A 23,940-nucleotide genomic window follows, 5' to 3' on the forward strand; every position below is an offset into this window, starting at 1 on the left:
ATGGGGCTGCAGTTTGCGTTGTTGTTGCGATGGGCTGTTTCTTCTCAGTATTTTTGAGGGGCCTCATGAACACCTTTTGCTGTGGAACCCCTCCACAAGAGAATCAACAGTACTTTCCCATCATGAGATTTCGTGCAGAGATTGTACTTATGGATTCGGATATGACGCAACTAGTGATGACTATAAGATCCTTAAGATTGATGGGAATTCTCCCCATGGTGACAAAGTACCCTATGAAATTTTTACGCTGAAAAGTGGTTCTTGGAGAAATATTGGTAATCATCCAACTGGAAATCTGTTTGTGTCGCCTCATATGGAACCTCGTATGGTTTCTTTGGCATTTGTACACGGAGCATTCCAATGGCTTGGTTTGTCAGAATGTATTGCTATGTCAGATAGTGGTTTTACTGTGGTGTCATTTGGTGTTTCAAATGAGGTGTACGGAGAGATTCCCTTGCTAGAGCGAATGTGCTATGTATCCAACTCCATGAGTGACCGGCTTGTCATTTCAGTATTGGGAGGATGCTTTGCTTTCATTCTACTCATAATCCTCATGGGGAGGGTACTTTTAAGTTATGGGTCATGAAAGACTATGGTGTCAAAGAATCTTGGACTGAGTTGTTTACAATACGAGAAACTAGTATTTATCCAGTCAGGCCGATATATAGGTTTGGGAATGGTGAAGTGCTACTGTGCTGCGGACTTCGGTTTCGTTATGGTTCTGTATTTAGGACATCCAAAGGACCATTTGGATCATGGCCTCAAGGTTATGGTGATGCCTATCCCTCTCAGGAAGGATTTGCGTATACAGAAAGCTTGATCTCTCCTAAATTACTTACTTAGTATTTGCTTGTGTGTGAATGAGAACTTGTGTTGACAAGTTTATCTATCCATTTTCGCTTTCGAGATGTATTCACCAGAACTATCAGCTTTCTTAATTCATGTTAAGTGACATGAGCCATTTCTTTGCTATGAAAGAAGTGACTGGAACCCCCTCTTTTACCTATTTCTTTCTTGTCTAATCGTATATACTAACTGCTACGAGTAATGCATTTTTTATTTTTTTAACTGTAGTTAAGTGCAACTGCTCCTAGCTTTGATTGATAATTGATCTTCCCTAGTAATTAATTCAAAACTCGCTGATTAGAACTTTTTACTGTAGCAGTTTCAACTGGTTTTTTTTTTTTTTTTTTTTTTTTTTTTTATAACAGGAAGCTTGTACACACCTCAATTATTCCACTTAAGTGGGGCTAAACCCGCAAATTATTTAATTAAATAATACGTACTCAAAAGCAGATGGACATTAATAAGGTGAGATCAAGGTGTTACTTACAATTTACTTCTTGTTGGTTTGACTTTGAAGATTCTGTCCCAGGTTTGATTAACAACATTAAGTCATTAAGATAAGATATCAACAGCACCTATTTGATACATTCTTTCTCATCCTCGTTGACAAAAGGAAAAAAATTGCTTAGTTGGCTTTTCATTAGTTCATAGTATGACTTTTCGTAATTGAAAAGAGGAGAGTTGTGCTCTATTATGCATGAACAGTGAACAGGGTGTGTACCAAATGGATATGAAAATAACTGAATAAGTCGAGTGTATATGAACAAATTAAAATAAGAGAAAGGAGAAAAAAATTAGAGTAGCATTTTCTTATTGGCTATACCGAAAATTGAAAGAATTGCTAACCGATAAACAGAAAACCGATAGCAAATATCTTATTGGTTTGTTATTGGTTTAGCACGTTTACAAACCGAAAGTCAATAAGCCGTATCGATAATAAACAAAACGAACCGACAAGCACCATATTCTGAAGTAATTGATTCAAAATTCACCGATTAGAGCTTTCTACTGTAGCAGTTCCATAGATGATTGTGCTTTGGGTTTAAGAGCAATGGTATCATAAGAATTTATTTTGCAAGTATGGTTGCGTCTATCAAGAACGTAATAGGCTGAACACGAAATCAACAGAAACAAATTCTTAAAAGGTACTTATCTATGTGCCAATTGAGTTTTAGCGAAATGAAGGATTTAATTACAGTGTAAATAAATTTTACACTATTGATGAGAATTTACCGGTTATGATAGATTATTACTCTGTTTTTCAGGTGACTGTATCAGATTTGTTATAAAAACTTATTTGTGAGTCAATATTACTCGATGATATAAGAAATTTGTACATTATCAGTGCACAACATCGTTATAATTATGACTAATATCACAATTAGCATCTAGAAACTCTAATACAGAGGGAACAATAACACATTATACAAAGAGGAACGAATTTAAGCCAACATGACGTAAGTTACAGATCAAAGAAAGTAAACCATTTCATATTTGAACTTTACGTAGAGTACTACTACTCCTACATTAATCCCACCATACAATAGAAGCAAGCAGAAAATAAATTAGTCAGACTCTCAAAATTTAATCACTAAACAGAAAATATTTTATGTGTTACAACAATATTTGTGCCTCCAAGAACGTGCTTTAAAACCTCTTACCACAGGCCTAAACTTTTCTTTACCCTTTATAATACTAAGAAATATCAACCTATATAAAATCACCATCCCCAAAACAATAGCAAGATCTCCCCACTTAGAATATTTCAACTCTACTTGAAAAATATCTTTCAATATTTCATCTCGAGTAACAATCACAGCCAGTCCTCCATCAGTGAGATATGTAAAAGTTTCATACTCGTTTTTGTAAAACCCTTGAATTGCGTATTTGTGGAAGGCTAAATAGTACACTGGAAATTTCCACATTGGCATTGGAAGATCCTTTGGCAAACGGAAAAAGCCTCCATTAAGCATCATTACTCCTTGAATTCCAGCACCTGTGATTAGACGTGGCAAAATCAACTCATGTTTTAGTAATAAACCTAATCGGTTCAAGTTTAAACGGGTTAGTTATGAGTTATGTTCTTTCGGACTTTTGAAAAATGTTGCTGCACCCATATTGGGTCCTTAAAGATTCATTATATTTGGAGGAATGAACATATATCGGTGCAACAACATTTTTTAAGAATATATCCGAACAACATAGGTTATGACCTGTTTATTGACTTGACTCAGTACCCAAAATGATCCAAAGAACTGTTGGTGAGTTGAAACGAGTCAATATAGTATATCTAATAGAGTGAAGATGCAAACCAAACCCACACATACAAAAACAAATTAGGAAATAAAAAACTATGTAAATTTGGAACTTAAGAGAAACATATTAGCTTTCATTTTTTTCCAAAGAGAGAAAAAAAAAAAGAGGAGATTGGATCATATTGCACAGATTGGATAATGACAAGTTATTTTCTAGTTACTCCACTTTTCAGCCTCCATAATTGGAAAATGGTGCTCATGGGATTTCAAATTTCAACTTATGGAATTTGAAATACACCACATTGAATATTTTTCAATTGGCTAAAATTTAACTAGCCCACGCTATTACTAATTATCTCAACTGGACTCAATCCCTATGGCCTGCCCAAGTAAGCTTTGAGCGGATTATATCATATCAAACCCGTTTATTAATGATACTCATTATCAAAAAATCACTAATTTCCTGAGGAAATTCCTCGAGGGAATCCGTTAAAATTTGGCTCGTCGATAACATTTTCGATGAATTTTCTATTGGAAATCCTTCACCGACAAGCCAACTTCTTATGCAATGTCTGTCGGAAATTAGCAATTTTCTAATAAGTAGTAACTTTTTGACTTGTTAAGTTTGACTCAATCCGCTCATTTGTCACTTTTACCTGTGATGATTCCCATGAGGAAGTCAGGGACAATACTTGCAACGATCATCATTAGGCTCTCGACTAGCATCATGCAAGCGAACAGCATTAGGAAAAAATAGGCAAAACGATCGATCCCTTTTTGAACATCAGCAAGATAATAAGCCACTGCTCCAGGTACCAAGGAGATCAATAACAAGAAAGGAGTTGAAGAAAATGTATTGCCAATGACAAATGCCGCCACACCATAGTGCCCATTTAGCCTTTCTCGCGTGAAAAGCTGGAAAAAAATATTTATACAATCAAGTCTTGAATGACTATAAGATGTTTAAAACATCACGTTATCGACATATATAATTTAAATCTCAAAGTATAAAAAACTATAAGAAGGTGGACAAGATGACAAAAGAACATTACTTTCATTTCCTCCACAAAGGAAGGGAATCCACCAATTGCCATGAATGTCAAGAAGCCAACCACAAATACAAGCATTGAACTTTTAGCCTGCAAAGGGGAGAAAACATTTAAATCTCAGAAAAATTAAAGGTGCATCTTCTGGTCATTTACATAATAATCTGATCTTTACTTTTGTAATACACTGACAAGAGAAAATAATTTTACATTACCATTCACTTTAAAAATAAATATAGGTCCATAATAAATGTATTAAGTTCTTAGAGAATAAGATAAGCAACCTGTTATAACAGATTAAATTACACAAATAGTATAAAAAAATGATATTTTCAATACAATATCTGAGCTTAACTTCCTTGCACTACAATGCATAATTTTTTTTACTCTAACCTTGACATGCCAACAATAGTTACCTATTCATAACGAGTTTAATTGATAACCTAAAAAATAAAGTAAATAACTTGTTGTAGACGATTAAAATATACTAATAGCATTAAAAATTTATACTGTGTATATAATTTAAATTCATAATTTCTACCTGAATGGATCCATAATCAGAGCCAATTTCATGGAAGACAGTGCCAATGCACAAGCACAGTGCGAGATATATGAGAAATCGAAGCCAGTAATAGCCTAAATCACGATACATATTGACGAAAGATCTTTGAGTGAGGACCCGGCACTGTGTGATGAAACCCGCTTGGCTCCCCTTATTTTCGAGCAACCGTCCATTCTACTACATAGACACATGAAAACAACTTAACTAACAATTGAATTTAACTTTTACATACCGATAAAATATAAAATGTCAGATTTCCTAGAAGGACAACTATGTAATATTTATAAAAAGCGGAACTAGTAACTTGAAATTTAAGTACTGATAGTGTAAAATTTTGGGATCTTTACACAAATAACCAATCAGATTCAATGATATTTACTTTATATTCGTTATACATAGATTAAGATATGTTATACATGGATTATACATATGTTATACATCCACCAACTATTTTTTTGTTTAAGCAATTGAATGAATGAACGACTCTTTAGATAAATTTTTCTAAAACTTTTTATACTAACATTGCATATAAGTTAAATCCGAATTTTTTTGAGTTAAACCTTAATTGTAAAGAGGAATATTGAGGACATTTTTACCTTTTGATATATGATGACTACCCTTTGGCGGACATTGAGGCAAGCTTCAGAGGATTCATATGACATGGCAAGAGTGTCAATTGCTTTTCCTGAGCTTATCTTTTTGCCAAATCCTTCCTCAATGTCCTAAATAAATAAAAACAATATTATATTTCAAAGTTTATGACATAATAATTGTACTAATTCAACTAAAACTGCATAATTGCTTGTAGGTAGGTATGTCTAACTTACATCAAAGTCCTTGTTAATAGTTCTAAGATAGTGATCAGAAGGGTTCCTCATATATGGGCAAGGAAATCCATTGACAGCAAAAAACTAGAGCAAACATAAGAGATGAAGATCCATTAGTAAATCCTTCAATATTATACAATTAGTGTATGATTGAACAATATGTTTGGCACGACAAAAGTTATTTTCCATGAGAATTTTTTGCTTGAATTTTTTTTTTTTTCAACGTTTGCTTGGTGAATTAAAAATATTTTTCTGAGAAAATGTATGCTAAAGATTATTATTATTATTATTAATAATAATAATAATAATAATAATAATATAATATAATATAATATAATATAATATAATATAATATAATATAGTAGAAAATCTGAGATTATTTAGATGAAACCTTTGAGTGAAAAATAAGGGTGACCGGTCACGCAGGATCCGTAGAAAGGATGCATTTCAAGGGGTACAATGTAGGCAGCCTACAGTGATGTTAGGCATCAATGATTGGTTCTATGGCTCGAATCATGACCCACACGGAGACAACTTTACTGTTATAAGTAGCAAGTAATGAAAAATTAAAAGTTAAGATAGCTGAAAGGAAAATAACTAGCTTCCCCGACCGTAAGTGAAGAAAGTCATTTGTCCCTTTTTGATGGAAAATCATTTTTCGATAACTAAATACCATAAAATGACTTCTCGATGAAAAATGACTTCCGTCGTACCAAACATATCGAAGATTAAAGTTATCTAACTGTACATACCTCGTTTGCTTTGGAACTAGAACCAAAATAAATGGTTTTACCATAAGATAGAAGGCAAAGGTTGTCAAATAGCTCAAAAACTTCACTACTTGGTTGATGAATAGATGCCACAATTGTCCTCATATCTTCTTGTGCAATCTTGATAATTCTATTCATCACATGATAAGATGCTGCACTATCCAAACCACTAGTAGGTTCATCAAGAAACAAGAGTTTTGGTCTTGTTAAAATCTCAATACAAATACTAACTCTTCTTTTTTGTCCACCACTTAGTCCTTTTGAACTCCATCCACCAATTCTCGTGTTCATTGCTTCTTGTAATCCCATTTCTTTTATTGTTGCTTCTGCTCTTTCTTTTTTCTCATGCAATGGCATTGATTGAGGGAGTTGCAATTGAGCTGAATAGTATACTGTTTCTTTTACTGTTAAAGTTGTCATTAGTGTGTCATCTTGAGTCACATAAGCCTGTGAAAAAAAGAGTTTTTAATTTTGTACACGGATGGCGTAAAAAATTATTTACAATATCACATTCGGGTCTTTGAAAAGATAATTGCATGTAATTCTGTATAATAACTTTGGGAAATTAGCAGTTTTGGTCCCTCAAATGTCAGTTAATTATGATTTTGGTCCTTGTTATTTTTAATTAAACACTTTTGACATTCAGTTGATTAATAAATATGTGCACTTTTTGGTTCCTGTCACTGTGGATCTTCTCAAATTTAACAAATTCACTAAGTTACTGTTACTTTTCTTCATAATGCTTATCTATAGTATTTTGTCATGGCTCTCTTCTTTACTTTGATTACACAATTCTTATTTGATCCATTATGTTAAATTTATATTATTTTGTCATGCTTTTTACTATTGGAGGGGCGGTGGGGGGGGAGGGTGGAGGAGAGGGTTTCTTTCGGAAATAACCTCTCTACTCCCAAGGTAGAGGTAAGTTTTGCGTACACATATTGTAAATATTCTCTTCCTCCCCAGTATCATTCGATAGGAGATATCTACTTTGTGGGATTACACGGATTGATTTCAGGTATGTTTCTGATTTATGATTAATTGCTAAACTGGCTCGATTGTCGGTCCATTATGTTAAATTTATATTATTACTCAATAGTTGAGGATATAGCTCTAAAAATAATCTAACTATTGGAGTTAGGGGTGTACATGGACCGGGTTGGTTCGGATTTTTTAAAAACCAAACCAAACCAATTGCGTTGGGTTTTTAAATTTATACGCCAAACCAAACCAATGAAATTCGGGTTTTTCAACCTCGGGTTTTCTCGGGTTATTCGGTTTCTCGGGTTTTTCGGATTTTTTTTTCCGGAATAGTTTTGATGCAAAACATATATACTTTTACTTCAAATATTTCTTTAGTCCTAGTAAGATACAACTATAATTAAGGTGTTTCTTAAGAAAATAACACAAAATGTGAGAAGAGTGATGACATTGTATTAAAATATTCAACAAAAGATAATAAAATCGGTTAACATAAATATTGCTAATTAATAATATAAAGAAAATGACCATAATCTAAAAATACTAAGTTATGCTAAAATAAGTACAGCTAATAAGTACAAATTACATAACAAAGAAAAAAAACTTAAGTTATGTATTTTTCACTCTGTAAACTTAATGAGTCCTTGGGTATACAAAATTAAAGAATAGATATCCAACATTATTATCATTCCTAGTGGTAAATTGAATTTCTTTTGTTAGCATTAGTGTTGAGTTGGTTTTGGTTTGGACTTTATTTGAGTTATTAACATCCATAGGATATAAAACATTGACATTCAAAATTCCAAGTTCAAGCTTGAATAATATGATAATAAACATTAAAAAAAAGTACAAAAAAAATTTAAGAAAATATTTATAAATTACATTACAAATAAATATTTTTATGTATAAAATATTTTAAAAATTGAATACATATAATGTCGGGTTGGTTTGGTTCGGTTTGACTTTTTTAAGTTTTTAAAACCAAACCAATTTATGGTTGGTTTTTTTTTTTCAACACTCAAAGTCAAACCAAAATTTTACCGTTACCGGTCACACGGGTTTTTTCTCGGTTTATCGGTTTGGTGCGGTTTTAGTCGGTCTCGGTCGGGAGCCAAACTTGGTCTTTGTACACCCCTAATTGGAGTACATATTTTTATATATAAATTGACAAAAAACATGTATTTTAGTTCATTGAAGGTTTAATATTTTAACCAATTATTACAAGGATCAAAATTAGAATTATTAATAATGAGGAATCAAAAATGCAACTATCCCAATTGTTTTAATTGATAATCTAGATTAAATGGTTAGAACTTAGAAGTAACCTGTTATAACCTATAACTGGTTAAATTACTCCAATATTGCAACTAAAGATCTTTATACCGTAAAAGTATAGTATAACTTAAATCCGTGAAAAGAAAATTTAACTTTAATTTTATACATCCATCGACGTGTAAACAAATAATTACGCAATTAAGTTCCTTATAAGATAATTATTAAAAATAATTAATAACCTGATAAAAACGATGAGCCAATATAATTTTCGTACCGAAGTTCCAAAAGCTAGTGTTTGCTTACGGCCATTGACGAGTATATCTCCACTTTGTCTTGTGTTGGAAGCTAATCTTCCTGCAAATTTTCATTTATCACAAATATATTCGTCATAATATGATAATGCCATAAATTAAAGCATTTACCTTCTTATTTAACAATCAAATCACTGTCTTGTTTATAATAATGACTAATTAACTGAGGGCATAAGTCGCTAACCTACCTATTTAAGATAAGTTGACTTGTATACTGTAATTAGTATAATTTCCGGAAATGATATCACCCACCAAAATAATATATAATTATCATGTGTACTAGGAAAATCTATCAACTGATTTTATACTATAGTACACCAACCATAGCTTAAAGTGAGACAGCTTGGTCACCAACCATAGAATCATCAGTTTGTTGGACTGAGCTCACCAAATATTATTTCTCATACTCTTTTTAGAATAAGATTTGAAAGATGTCTGAATAAAAGACTAAAGAAAAAACTCATCTATTATAACACATGATTCATTATGATTTTTGAACCTCTTTTGTCACTATACCCAAAATCTCTTCTTATATCAAGGAAATTCAACAATAAAATTTTATTTTTGCCTAATTTGTATACAATATACTCTCTCCGTTCACTTTTACTTGTCCAGCTTTCCAAAAATAGATTTTACTTTTTGTCACTTTTAGATATCAAGAAAAGACAATTTATTTTTTCCTGTTTTACCCATGGTATTAATTACACTTCAAATCATTTTTCAAATCAAATAAAAATATGCACTAATTAATATGGGAACATTGGTAAATTATGCACTTCATTTATTATTTCTTAAACAGCGTGAAAAGTTCAAAGTGAACAAGTAAAAGTGAACGGAGGGAGTAATTTTTTGGCAACAAATATTCAGCTAAACCCTCTTGCCTTCACAGAGTTTCGCTTTTGAGAATAGAGAACACCTCGTAGTAAAGAACGGTTTATTCCTTTAATGGTCATAAATTCGACATGAATTCAAATTCTTCGAGTCAATAATTTTCTCCTAAATGAAAAAATAAGTAAAGAACAAAGCCTTTTATAACATTTTCTTTAAATGTCTAACAGGAAAACTGATCGTTCTACAGAAGCTTTTCAATATTCTCTGTTAAAAGTTTAACTATATAAGTAATACTCATTTTTTTTTTTTTTTTTTTTTTTGTTTGGTAATAAGGAATGCTCAATTTTACTAGGCCATATCTCGAGCATATTGGTAATGAGAAAACTTTTGTGGGAATTGTCCACCTAGCTAGCTAGCGGAATCAAGAATTCATAATATAACATTCAAAAATATATATTAGAATGTCATATTAGAAACTTCTTCAATGTCGCACTAAATGATTAAAATCTTTTCAAATATTAAGGGAATTTAATATTTTATATATAACAAAAAAATTGACAGAATTATAATTTTACGATAAGAGTATTCAACGAGCTAGCTTAACCCCTGAAAATGGAGAACTTTTAGTAAAGAGTGTTTTACATTCTTAACGGACATATTAGACGTGAATTTAGATTAATCAAGTCAGTAAATTTCAAATATCGGATTCCAAAAGAGAAAAGAGTAAAGAAACAAAGTTAATTACCTGCCAATGCATCAAGAAGAGTAGATTTGCCACAACCAGAAGGTCCCATAATAGCCAAAACTTCACCAGGTTGAGCATATCCACTGATCCCTTCAAGTATTGGCCTTCTTCCCACTTTCTTATCTGGGACTGTCACCCACAAATCCTTCCATGTTAAGTAAATACCATCATGATCTTCAACATCATCTCCTTTAAAAGAATTAATCTTTGTGGCCATCAATGGATCACTTTCTTTCTTTTTGGATTGGTTATTAGGAACCTCAATATGAGAATCCATGGTATAAGATCTTTCTATTTGTTGGTACTATAAGTGTATGTGTGTAGTGTGCATATATATAATATTTTGGTGATCCCTTGTGTGGAGGTTGAGAGGTAGGGAAGAAAACCAAAAAAGGGGAATAGTAGTTAGAGAAGGGAGGAACTTAATTACGGCTAAGATATTTAATGATATCCTTAAAATATGCAAAATCTAGGTGTTTATACAATGGATTTAAGCTATGTAAGTGTAAACAAAAAAAAGAATGTTACACCATTAGGTTATCTTTACTTGTTATAATAGGTAACCATTTTTATTTTCAAGATTACAAATTTCACACTGTAAGGAGACTTACTTATGGATATCTTTTAGGTGATCTGATAGTGTCTAGATTTCTTTATAGTGGGTGTTTACTGTTACTATATTTAAATGACTTAATATAGTAAGAATATGTATTAATTAACCATGGCTAAATGATAGAAGTATGTATAATCACATATTATAATCTATTTGTTTGGCTGAAACACATGATGCAGATGAGTTTTTTACCGGCATTTAGTTAGCCACAATCTCTCTTCATTTTTAGTTTATGTGCATTAAACAACCGCTTTAAGCTCAATATGATTAATTTTAAGAAACAATGAAATAAATAATCAGCATAGATTGGAAAAACCTCTCTTAATTACTTTGTTTGAGTAAATCAAGAAATGAAATTGGCCTGGTACAACCTTTTGGATGCGCGATTACCAAAAGTTAAAGAAAACAACGTCGACAATAACACTAAAATTAATAACAAGATCAACAACAATAGCAATAATAGATAACAATGAAAAAGTAAAAAAGAAAGTAACAACAATAACACCACTTGTTGGCTGGGAATTATGTATTCCGGCTAATTAAGTCTAAATATAGTCATACTCAGCAATATAATATTAGGATCCTTGTATGTTTGAGTTTTGACTGCACGTAAAGGTGGTTAACCTAAAAATAACCACCTTGGTATAAAACTTATATATATGCCTTCATTTCGACTTAAAATAACTAAACTTGGCTAGTGACTAAAGAGGGATACCATCAGAAAAGAAAATATTAAGTAGGCGTTTAGACATGAGATGAATCAGCGTTTGGATTTCCATCTCATGATTTCATCTCATGAGATGAAATCCCAAATCATCCAAAAAGGCATGATTTGAAATTCCAAATCATGATTTCAAACTTTCTAAATATTAAAGTTGACCCATAAATTTATATTTTGTAAAAACAGATTCATAAGTTGGTAAATATATTTACTAATCATATTTATCAATCATTTATATCAAATATTAAAAGATCTATAAGTTGGTAGTATATTTATAACAAATTTACTCTTACCAGCACGTGGAAGGATTATATTAAAGAGTAGTTACACTACAAGTCATGTTTAATTTTTCATTTTTATTGAAGTAAAGTTTGATCAATTGATGTTATAATTTTTACAAAGGCCTTCTAGTAGAGTATTAATTTTCTTATGAACTATGACATGCTCATTTGGTAAGATTGTATAAGAATTGGGAAGTTTTGATGGTTTTCATAACTTGTGGGGTTTTTATGTCTATAAGAAAAAATACAACTTAGAGGCCGTTTGGATTGGCTTATAAGTTGGTCAAACCAGCTTATAAGCCGTTTTTAACTTATTTGAGTGTTTGACAAAAATAGAAAACAACTTAAATTAAATTAAAAAGTGCTTAAAATAAGCAAAAACCAAGAAGTTGCTCAACACCAATTTTTTTTTTGGGCTTAAAAGCCATCTTTGTTTGACCAACAACTTACCCTTTTATATCTTATATTTTCTGTTAATTCCAATACTACCCTTATTTCTAAAAACCCTTTAAGCACTTTTATCCAAACACGTAACTGCTTATTTATAAAATAACTTTCAACACTTAAAAGTACTTTAAGCACTTATGCTTAAAAGTCACTTTTTTTCAGCTAATCCAAACGGGCTCTTAAAAAATTCAAATTGCATGTGTAAACATAATTTCATCTCATGATTTTAAATCATATCCAAAGGGCTTCTAAATATCATGGACATGTGCAATAAGCGGAAGCACTTTTTATTCTTTAACAAGAATCATTTTAAGGGGTTTCTTTGTTGTCCAAACAATCAATCGAATATATATTTTTTATCTTAAAATTTATTGCACTCACAAAATTACAGGTTCAACATTTTCATTTTCATTTTTATTTTTATTTTTGTGCAATTTTAGTGTTCATTTCTACTATTAATAAGTGAAGGCTTAAGTACGACGAAGGGTATTTAAGTAAATTTAAACTTCTTTTATAGCTAAATTCTAAACAATTGTCTGCCTTGAAAAACAAACACGTGTCCCACTACTTGTTTTTGGGTAAAATTTTGTTAGATTCTTACATGTCTGTCAGTATTTTCTTCCCATCGTCACATGCATATCTAGAAATAGATACTCAATGCGTGTTTTGATTAATTCTCTAATGGCTTAATTGCTTGAGAAAATTACTGATCGAAATCCTCTAATAGCAATTTGTCAGTATTCTCGCTATAAAATGAGTACGACAAAATTAATCCGTCTTCGAGATTATTTAAAGTATCAAATTTTTCTTGCTAATTGTTGATACGTGTCAAATTCTGATATTTAGGTGATATCTCAATTCTCAACCCCAGGTTTTTCCTTACAAGGATGAAAAATCAGTCTGTCCAATTTATATGATACATTTTCCATCTTGAAATGTCCAAAATATTTGACACTATTCAGTTAGTTAAATGATTTTGAATTCTTCAAAAATTTTAGTTACATAGAGAAATTTATTCTCCGTGTCTCATAAGTATGATAAAGGGGTGTCCTACTTTCCGATGGTACCTCCATCACCGTTGAAACTGAATTGGAAATCAATGCAATTATGACGAAGAGTGTCTTGCATTGTGGCACTAAAATCGTAGTGGTCCATGTCACTTTTGAACTGGCAATTTGAATAACTATAATAAAGGATGTCTTGCATTGTAGTGGTAGTCTCGTATTACTCTTGAAATTGAATAAGAAAAATTAACGGTGAATGCAGATAGTAAAGGAAGGCTTCCTTGCAAGTAAAAAGCTTCCCAATGAAGATTATATGGAAATGGAATTCTAATTGGTTCGTTCTTGTGGTGGAATTATTTGGGGTATGCTCATTCTAATCGCTTTTGTTATTTCATGCTTGGTCTTGCCAGTCATCTATTGTACTTTTCTCTTTAGTTAACTATTTCACGCGTTCTTGCTTTTGTTTCCTCCGCCATATTTACGGAAGCATTTGCTTGCTTCGAGTTTTTGGAGGATGAGGAGTTTGTGGTAATGAACAATGTGACTATCATTGAAGAACCCGAATTGTAATCTTAGCATATTTAGCACTTGGAGTCTAAACGCAAATTAAATGTTACCCTTTTTCAGAAGTTCTCTACCTTTATGGTTAATAGAACCATGGCGTTTTACGAAGTTGGAAGTAGTATGTATGATCTTGTTACTGCCAATTTTTGTTTTGAAATTAATTAGAAACCTATACTTTTTTCGTTTGGAATGTGCATTTATCTTCCTTTCTTGACATGGAGCCCTTTGTGACAAAAGCAGTAAAATATATGAAGTAATACAAAGAATAGGACTTGTAACGCCTCCAAATTGTGAGTTTCTCAGGTTTGTCATTTCAAATTTTGTATCTACATGTATCAGAGAAATGTTAAGGTTGCTCTTTTATCTATTGTGAATGTATAGGTTGTCTATTCCGTAGCAGATGATCCAAAAAAAGATTGATATATCGAAAAGGAGATCTCCATAAAAGGGTGTCCAATCGCTTTCTTACTTTATGGAGGATGTTACAAACCAACTAATGGATCTCGGTCACCACTTCCATTTGGAGGACATACGGAATAGGAAGATGAGACCTTTATAGTAAAACCAAAAATGAAGGTGAACATCGACTTATCTAACTTAATTTGAGACTTCTTGCATTTACGCACCTATTTGTTGCATTTTACACAGGCAGTTTCCTCTCCTTTTTTTTAAACTTTGGTAAAGACTAAGTTTTGCTCATAGGAAAAGCGAAAAATGATTTGAAAATGAAATCTACCTTAGTTTTGACTATATGTACTATATATAACATATATTTTAAGTATAAATCAGGTTTGGTACTATCTTGCTCCTTAATTACTTACTCTTTTGACATGCGTTTGCATATTGCAATCAAAGTATTTTAAGTGTGTACCCAAGTGATAACATCATCAAAATGGCTTGAAAAAGACCGCTATGCTCACCAAGTGAATGTGATTATCTTCTGCTAATAAATGCAATTGATCAGGAAAGAGGAATGAAAATATGTTCCATACTCAGGGCACCATGTTTCTAATTCCTGAGGATTTGATTCCTTTTGTTATTCTCACAGTTCTTTTAATATATATATATATATGTGTGTGTGTGTGTGTGTGTGCTTGTTAAAATAGTTCCTGTTCTTTTTCAACTAATAATTGAGCAAAGTCAAGAGTTTGTTGTTGTAATAACATGCTGGAATGAACTTCGTTGTAAGCCGATTGCCATTTCTTCCTATTTTGTTTTTGAGATTCATTACCAATTTCCTCTTCAAAGAACTGTTGCAATAAAAAAAGACTTCATTCCCGTATTTTACTAATTTTTATACTTTAATAGATTAAAAATGCTATGGATTTTAATATTTTAATACAGACACTATCAACATTTTCTTATTGTTTCTTCTACTGGATTTTTTTAGCAAGGTAATAAGTTTTTTTTTTCTTTTATAAAACTTCTTGGCTTTCACGGATTGAAGATGTGGCATTATTTTCTTTGAGAAATCCTTCTACCTGAAGCTTTTTAAGTTGTTCGTTTGCAATCATTGAAGAAATCTCTTTGCGAGTTAGAGGGTGAGTCTATTCTTGAGTTTTATGCATTGCTTTGTATTATCTGCCGTATCCGATCGTTGGCTACGTTGATCGGTATCTTTCTTGTGATGTGAGGGTATGATGGATAGACAACTATGATAATATCTAGGAGCGATTTTGCATGATAACATTGTAAGAGATTGATTTTGATTATTAGTATGAGAATGCGTGTAGCAAGTATGAAGCTTGTGCACTTCGAGTGCAAAGAGTTTGCTTCATAAAATACTATACTCGGGAAGCATGTAAGCTTGACTTTTTGATCCACACGACCTCGCAAGTTCTAAACTTTGTGGTGGCACATATTAGGCACTCTGTATAGTCTTTGGTCTAGCAAATGGAATACGCACTATTAGATTATTTGCGATTTGAAATAGCGACTCGGCGGATACGCATCTTTCCAAAGGTTATTGCTAAATCTTTTACCATTACACAACAATTCCTTTTTTATAGACAATTTAGACGTTGATACTTAAAATATAATACGGTAGGTATCGTTTTGTGGGTTGGTTACTTCTATTTTCTGATGGTAGTTACAGTTACTGGAGCTTCTAATGGTTTGGCTTCAGTAGGATATTTGCCCTAGAATTTTTTTTACTTCCAATGTTGTTAATATTTCTCTTGATTTGCAATTTATTCCTTCTTCTTGTGTAGAAATTTGCTAGAAACTTTCCATGTTTATGATTATGCGATGCCATCACTAACAACATTTTTTGTCTATAGGCACTGTCGGCATTTCAAGAAAATGAGTAGTGGAGAAGTTGGAATGGGAGGTTACCTTGGTACTGCTGTTGTTTTTTGCAATTCCTTATTTAGTTTCTGCTTAATACGTGCCTCTTTGTGGCTTATTAATCTTGGGTCGATTCCAAGAGTTGGACCAATCTTCTTTACATTGATTCTATTTGCATAAGTAGTATCACTCCACACTACAGACAACCAAAATATGAGGCATTTTATCTGATTTGGCAGTTATTCTGCTTTGGACTTGCGGGAGTAGCAAGTACTATAAGCTAGGTAGAAATTGTCTACCTTCGGTTCTACAGTGCGTTACTAAAAGATCCTCCATCTGTAGTCAACTGCTTTTGATTTAGGCAATGTTTGTTTTCATGATACTTTCTTTTTCCTCTGTCTAGGCAGAGTAGAGTTTGTCTAGAGTGAAGGGAGGTTGGGAGATGTTAAATTTTTTTCGGGCTGATCTCTTTCCTATCATAGAACTTGTGTGCATTTTTGTGTACATTTTCTATGGTTGTTTATTATTTTGGCAAATGATGTGATGATTTTATGTTTCTCTGCTCTATAGTCAATCTCATTCCTGATTTTTTTTGTATTTTGGATTCGTGAGTTGTGAAACTTTTATGTTCCTTTCTCCAGTACATCCATGGACTTGCTGCTAGAGGGGTGCATTACTTTTATCGGTCTAGACCAATTCTTCAGGACATCAACTTCTATCTTCTTCCAGTTGGTTTTCTTGTTTTTGCTTTTCTTCTTCCCCATTATTATGGCAGATGCACACTGACCTTTTCTGTTTGGATTAAAATTCCAGTGGCTTGGACGAGATAGAACTTACATAAGTGCAACTGTATTCACCACTATATTTCTATCTTTGATCTTGGTGAGTTTGCTTCTCTATGCCTTTCTCATTTTTTTAATCTTTTTTCTAGGCAAGATTATAAGTGAAACTGGATTCTTTCTTTCATTACTGTATATAAGCCCTTGAAAATTAAGTTTATAAAAGCATAATTACATTTGTTTTAAGCTAACTGTAATGCCAGGCTGCTTTGGACTTAAGAAACAGGGAAAGCCTGAATATTAGCTTTAATTATGCTAATGTGTTATGGTCGACCAGATTTTCCTTTAAGCTGAAAGGGATTTTCTGAATGTGTGGTAGTCTAAAGCTATCTTTGCAGTGGACCTTACAACCTTATATTTTCAAGACCAAAAAGATGTATGCAGTTCTGATATAGTGCAGGGTCCTGTCATTCTAAGCTATTACTTATCTTGTAGCTTAACTATTCTTTCCTGTCTACAAATAACATACATCTTTATATCTATTATGTTTTCTAAGTTAGTTGAATACATGTTTGTAACAGCGTTATGTGATTCCTTTGATCCTAACGTTCCATTCTAACACAGCTTCCTGGTCCGTACTATCCTTTGTTGTGAGGTAAAAGTTATTTTCTTTTGATCTTTACCTTATTAAAAAAAAAAAGTTACTTTTTTCATTCAATTGATGTTTTTTTAGTTTTTGTTTTGATATCTGTCAGACGTGCCTCAGATTATTATTATTTTTTGGCGAAGCCTCAACTACTTTTTTTCCCTGCAAAAATAACCAGGGTTCAAAGCTTGCCTCACTGTCTCCTCCCGACAATATTTTACAAGTGCTATTGATTGGTAAGTTGCAATCGCCTTTGCTCCTTCTGGCGTTTAAAGCGACATTCTTTAATTTAGACACTTATGAGAGGTTTATGAACGTGCAGTTCCTAGGGGAAATAAGATATGAAATAAGATCATAAAGCAAAGAGCAATTGCAAAAAGGCAACTGAGGAATGTTTTGGAATACAAGCTTTAAGTAATGTGGTAATTTGATCTTTCATTTTGTTTTAATTCACCTTCTTTCCAGCACCATTTGGTTTGTGTAGTGCAAGCCCTGTGTAATGTAACTAAAATTGATGGTTAGAATCTTATATTGAACAAGGACTTGGTTTCTTTACATAGTAATTATGCTTTAAGGATCTCTTCTACTTTTCTAGAGCATGCTTCACTTGGTTTTGATTTTTGTAAATGGTAAGATATTCACAACCTTTAGGCAGGTAGCATTTTTTGTGTTCTCGATGTGAAGTGGAAACGAGATTATACTACTAAGCTTAGATTTATTATTGGTTAGATTGAAGTGTTTGATACAACTTATTTAGGCTTTATAATATATTTTTTTGTTTAGACAATATAAAATATGCTAATCTCTTTTAATTGGCAGTATAAAGTATTGAAACTTTAGTAGTAATAATATGTATTCTAAGGATATCAATTGAATCAAAGAGCCTTCAAATATTGTGAAATTTTTTGTAACTAAATTATTCCCTTTATGGACTAATCCTCTTCAATATTTCTTTTCAGGTCATGAAAGATTTTCATCCGACAACAACTTACTTTTGTTATCAACCACAGCTGCTGAATTTGTTATCAGTTATAACTACCAAAATTCAAATTCCATGCCACTGTAACATATCTCATACATATGTTGGTCCACCTACAATTCACTATTTCTGTCTTTCTAGCAAGCTCACTGTATAACTTTGTTCCCCAAACGAATATAATATACTATGAAGCATAATATGTTAATATTTAGTTTAATCATGTTTTCTTTATTTCCATCTCATTAGTGTAACGCAAAATGCCCGTGCCTTGCACGGGCACGGGCTATCTAGTTTATATATAAACATTGAATCCGTGTACATAATAATGTTAATTAAATGGCACATCTATCATTGAAAAGACCCACTCAAAAGGATACATAAAGTGCTCTTTGACACCGCAGAACGATGCGGTGTTGCGGATGGGATTGCTCCTCCCTTAATCAGAGATTTGGATTCGAGCCTTGAGTATAATTTTTTTTTTTTGATAGAGGGCACTTTCCACGAATGAGCCCTACGCGGTGCTAATCAGAATTAATCAAGCTCGAATACAGATATTGAACACCTGATAAGAAAAATCCGACACACAAAAAAAAAACGTTCTCCGGCCATTTCACCATATCTCATCTTGGAGGTAAGATATAGGGCATTTTACATAAATGACTCCAGTTTAGGGGTTTAAAACTGGGCATAGCTACATTTTTAATATTTACATGGCGTAGCTATTTTTTTTCGCTATATTCATTTTTTTTCGTTGTATTCATGAATATAACAATTTTTTTCACTGTATTTATGAAATAACTATCTGTATTCATAAACAGATTGGCTGTATTCATGAATTCAACGAGTAAAACTGAATACATGAAACATAGATACACCAAAAATTAACAAAATACACCCTAAAAAAATACAATCTAAAAGTTTAACAAAAAAAGCTCAAAAAGTAAATACAATCACTATATTCGTGAATACAACAACACCAACCACTAGTTCCGGCCAGATCTGCCGGAAAATTTCACAACAAACAACAACTAGGAAGAAGTGCATCAGTTGATTGTCCTAGTAGAGGTAAAAGTGTAAAGCAAATAGGGCTGATCCAACGAATCCAATAAATTTGCACAAATTATGGATCTGATTAAGGAGAGGAAGAAGTGTGAGAAAAGGCATCTAAGCTTAGTTACGGTTTGCCAATTCTTTTACAATTAGGGTTGATATTTGTTCCTATATGTCTGTATGTCAATTCCGTCGTTGCTCCGTCGTGTTTCGCCGGAGCTCGTTGTGGCAGTGTGGTTCGCCGGAGCTATTCGCCGGAGCTCCGGCGGCTGTCCATCGGCTTAGCAGCAAAGAAGAAAAAATTATAAATAATAAAAATAAAGCATTCTACTTTAAACATATATGTAGCTATTAATTGTATTTAACATATTATTCTTAAATATAAGATGTAATTAATTTAAACTGTAGCTACTAAATATAAATATGTATTAGCAGTTAGTTATGCCATGTAATTTTCTCTAAGATATACTCCCTCGGTTTCAATTTATTTGAACCTATTTCCTTTTTAGTCCGTATCAAAATGAATGACCTTTTTCCTAATTTGAAAATAAATTCACTTTATGAATGATTTACAGCCACACAAATTTTCAAGTTTTATTTTGAACCACAAGTTTCAAAAGTCTTCCCTCTTTCTTAAATATCTTGCCCAGTCAAATGGGTTCATATAAATTGAAACGGAGGGAGTATATAAAGGCCCATCTATGGTAGATGGGAGCGTATTTCATTTTTTTGAGCGGATTGTCCTTCTTTTGTGTTGGTCTTTAATATTTGCCCTTCGCTTAACGTTTGAAACCGTATTTTCGGTAAGAAAAAAAAAAAAATAAGTTGGAATTCGCGAGAAGTTAGGTCCGAAAATGCGAAGTTTGCTTTTCTCCAAAAATTAGGCGCTAAAGAGAGGTTTGCATTTCAACATTTTTTTTTTTTTTGCCTTAAGGCAAAGTTTGAAACCCAACTTATGCTCTGCGAATTCCAACTTATGCCTTGCGATTTTTTTTAAAATTTTTGATTGAGCGGGGGTTCAAACCCAGAACCAAGGGGCTTTTAGCGAAGGGCAAATATTTGTAACAACCCGATATTTTTCAAGTGAATTTTATAGTTACTTCCTTAATTATGTCTTACTAATTTTAACGAGTTACATATCGAAAGGGTATTGATTACTTTCATATAATATTTTCATATAATATGTATGTACATATATAGAATATTATTTATAATATATGAGATAGTAAATTAATTTTAGTGTTAATGGACCAATTTGCAGTATATATATATATATGGGTAAGTAGGAAATTTTGGATAAGTTATAAAGTTGAGGAAGAGGGTAGGCCCACATTTGATTTGCAGTACGTTGCCATGACCAAAAGGGCGTATAACTATTCGTTTGAAAGTTATCTTTTATAATTATAAAAAAAAAAAAATTACGGAACGGTTCCGTCAGATGAAAGGTGCGGTTTCCATTAAAATGGTCTCTGTTAATATTGTTGGTTAGGGAAATCCTTGGGAAAAGAAATATATTTGGCTGCTCAAGTAGTCAATAAGGGATAGCAAAGAAAAGAATTAAAGATAGCTTCAGTTCTTGTTTTTTTCCGGTAACATCACTGTTCAGGTATTGAAAATATTTTCTTTTACCTTCTGATTATTATAGGTGGGACATGAGTACTGATATATGATATCTTTAAATTTAGTTTGAGTTTTGATGGTGGCATTAGCGTCTTATTTTATATTTAAATTCATTAATTGAGGTCTAGATGTTGAGATTTAGCCTAAGCTTGAAATAAGAGAAAATTGGGATTTGACCTATTAATTGGCATCTAGATTGAAATTTGGCTACATATTCAAAGTCCGCAGTTTATGGGAAATGTGTCCATGTAATCAATTTTGGATTTCAGACAGTTGACCTGAAGGGCGGGTTTGAGTTGATCAAAAGTTGACTTTTGATCTCGATATGTCCTAAAATTATGGGTAAATAATCCGTTTGAGGAGGTTTGCTATCAGGATTATAAGGAAGACGGGTTTACTTGCTTTTCATAAAAAACATATGATATTGTATGTACGTTTAAAATTTAGTTCGTATGGGTAATAACGTAGATCTAAATTGGATAATTTTCAAGAGTCTAAGTTAGACAATATGATCCTTTTTCGTAAATTATCTGAGATATTTGTTGTACATATATAGTCTTGACTTGGTATTGATTGGATGTTTATTATGCATCATATCTTGATTTCAAGCCCCGTTAGGACTTTAGATGTTTGTATGTATTTAATAATACTTGAACTTGGTTTAATTGCTTTTGAGAATAGATTCAAATTCAATATAATTCATATAAGTCGGGTAAGATGTGGGTAAATTTCGGGGTAAGACTGGACAAATGCCATCGTGTCCGGAAAATAGATTGATTTAATTTATTTCCCTCTCTAGTGACAGGGTAAGAGTGGGTAAATAATGTCGGGATAAGATATGGACAAATACGTATCGTGTCCGTGAGTCTTTTAGGTATCTCGTATGTTCTTGTTTATGCTTAAGTGATTTCGACTTGACTTTAGTGTTTGTATGTATTTAATATACTTGTCTTTGTTTAATTGCTTTATGCATTATGATTTCTAAGTGCCCAGGGGTAAGGTGGTGTCGATGATCTTGCTGGGTCTTTTAGACTCACGCTTGTTGATATTTGTATGTGTGCAGGTGTGGTTAACGGCAACCAGGTAGCCGATACTTGATTATTCCAGCTTTCTTCAGTCCAGTTCAGTCGAGGTGAGCCACCATTAGATCATGGCGGCCTCTTCTTCTTTAGTTGACTTAGTATTATTCCGAGTTGTGTCTCATACTTTTGTATTCAGACTAGTAGTTCCATGACTTAGATATTTTATAGGGTTTATGGGCAGATTTAGTATTTGTGTTTCGCTTTCGCACTTTTCTTTATATTATGAGACATTGAGTATTATTCATTTTATTCGTTAATTTTTTGCATGATTAGCTTAGAGGGTTCGCCTTATGGGTAAAAGCTCGTCAAGTGCCCTGTCACAGCCTGAGTGTCAGATTTGGGTCGTGACAATATTAAAGACCATTGATTTGAGGGACAAAAATTAAAGACCACCCCAGCAAAGGCCAATCCTGCAAATTGCCCATCTTATTTTAGTTTAAAATTTTTCATTCAACTTAAAGAGACTATTTTAGTACAAATTCCATAAACAAGGACAAGGTCGATCCGATTGTTATTTTGAGCTTTTTTTGTGTCCTGAAATGAAGCATTATTTGAAAACAGTGGGCAAGACATTATAAGGAAGTGAAGTAAGGTCGACAGCTATATGTTCTATCTTCTATTAAATAGGTGGGCTTGAACATTGAAGTGACTCTGTTCACAGTGGCGGAGTTAGGATTTTCATTAGGGGGTTTAAAATATGAAAAAGTAAACATACAAAAAAGCCAAAGGGGTTCAAGGTCCACTATATATGTATAAAAAAGAATTTTAACCATATATAAACAATGTAATTTTCTGCCGAATGGGGTTCGGATGAACTCCCTTGTCCTCCTCCCTCCGACCCTGTTCGTTCAAGAAACCCGCTTTAACGTAAAAGGGATGATCGCAAGATAGTTACTACTTCTTTACAAACTCGGCATCACATGTGTAACTAAAAAGGAAGGGTAATAGAAGAACACCTTGCATCCTATCAAGGAGGACCATTAGTTTAAATATTGCTTCCCAAAAAAGGAAACAATTGTTACAAAAAAAGGAGGGAATGTAATAATGTAGTAGCAATTGCAGACGGGATCAATATGAAACTCGATTCTTAATTAACAGTCATTTTTTTGTCAATATTTTTCTTTTCTAAAAGATGCAGTCTTTACCATTAGTCGTCTATAGAGAACTGAGATTTGATATCGAATCAATTCTCAAATCCGTTCACTCACTTGTGCAATCATAAAAAGTCTAATTCTATTGATTCAATTCTATCTCCTTGACTTACTTCACATTTAGTAGCAACTGAACTTTAACCTCCAGCGACACTCTAGTGACAAATCGCCTTTATTCAGTCGAAAAATCGATCTTAAACAATTCTATCTAGTCTATTTTTGCTTCAAATCAATTTAATGTCAAATTAAATAATTCAAACGAAAAAAT

At 32.5% G+C, this 23,940-nt stretch overlaps 2 protein-coding genes and 1 long non-coding RNA gene across 10 annotated transcripts; 2 read left to right on the forward strand and 1 right to left on the reverse strand.

Moving 5' to 3' along the window:
* LOC132060594 (F-box/kelch-repeat protein At3g23880-like) lies at positions 1-820 on the forward strand. Its single transcript, XM_059453589.1, has 3 exons — positions 1-47; positions 139-562; positions 653-820. The coding sequence occupies exons 1-3, from the start codon at positions 1-3 to the stop codon at positions 818-820; spliced, it is 639 nt and encodes a 212-aa protein (XP_059309572.1).
* A 1,438-nt stretch (positions 821-2,258) lies between these two features.
* Positions 2,259-10,760, reverse strand: LOC132060571 (ABC transporter G family member 1-like). The gene is made up of 9 exons (XM_059453572.1): positions 10,450-10,760; positions 8,837-8,916; positions 6,289-6,753; positions 5,537-5,620; positions 5,306-5,431; positions 4,689-4,883; positions 4,154-4,240; positions 3,758-4,016; positions 2,259-2,842 (listed from the first exon to the last, which is right to left on the reverse strand). The coding sequence occupies exons 1-9, from the start codon at positions 10,724-10,726 to the stop codon at positions 2,454-2,456; spliced, it is 1,962 nt and encodes a 653-aa protein (XP_059309555.1). The 5' UTR covers positions 10,727-10,760; the 3' UTR covers positions 2,259-2,453.
* Positions 10,761-14,479: 3,719 nt separating this feature from the next.
* LOC132059024 (uncharacterized) lies at positions 14,480-18,984 on the forward strand. 8 transcript variants are annotated; one of them, XR_009415484.1, is made up of 4 exons: positions 14,480-14,655; positions 16,359-16,417; positions 17,007-17,247; positions 17,408-17,765. It is a non-coding gene; the product is annotated as an uncharacterized LOC132059024 (long non-coding RNA). The 8 variants fall into 8 exon arrangements; XR_009415482.1 differs by lacking the exons at positions 14,480-14,655; positions 16,359-16,417; positions 17,408-17,765 and adding exons at positions 17,900-18,026; positions 18,113-18,212; positions 18,750-18,984 and having other exon boundaries at positions 16,424-17,247; XR_009415479.1 differs by lacking the exon at positions 14,480-14,655 and having other exon boundaries at positions 16,076-16,417.
* The last annotated feature ends 4,956 nt before the right edge of the window (positions 18,985-23,940 follow it).

The sequence above is a fragment of the Lycium ferocissimum genome, chromosome 6 (assembly GCF_029784015.1).
Source record: "Lycium ferocissimum isolate CSIRO_LF1 chromosome 6, AGI_CSIRO_Lferr_CH_V1, whole genome shotgun sequence".
NCBI lineage: Eukaryota > Viridiplantae > Streptophyta > Magnoliopsida > Solanales > Solanaceae > Lycium > Lycium ferocissimum.

Bases quoted from the DNA above. Each gene is read 5' to 3' on its own strand.
- LOC132060571 (XM_059453572.1), bottom strand. From the start codon at position 10,726: ATGGATTCTCATATTGAGGTTCCTAATAACCAATCCAAAAAGAAAGAA. The intron at 8,917-10,449 runs GTAATTAACTTT...GAAAATTTGCAG, and splicing joins TCTTCTTGATGCATTGGCAG to GAAGATTAGCTTCCAACACA. The intron at 5,621-6,288 runs GTATGTACAGTT...TGTTTGCTCTAG, and splicing joins CTAGTTCCAAAGCAAACGAG to TTTTTTGCTGTCAATGGATT.
- LOC132060594 (XM_059453589.1), top strand. From the start codon at position 1: ATGGGGCTGCAGTTTGCGTTGTTGTTGCGATGGGCTGTTTCTTCTCA. The intron at 48-138 runs GTATTTTTGAGG...GATTTCGTGCAG, and splicing joins CGATGGGCTGTTTCTTCTCA to AGATTGTACTTATGGATTCG. The intron at 563-652 runs GTACTTTTAAGT...GTATTTATCCAG, and splicing joins TCATAATCCTCATGGGGAGG to TCAGGCCGATATATAGGTTT.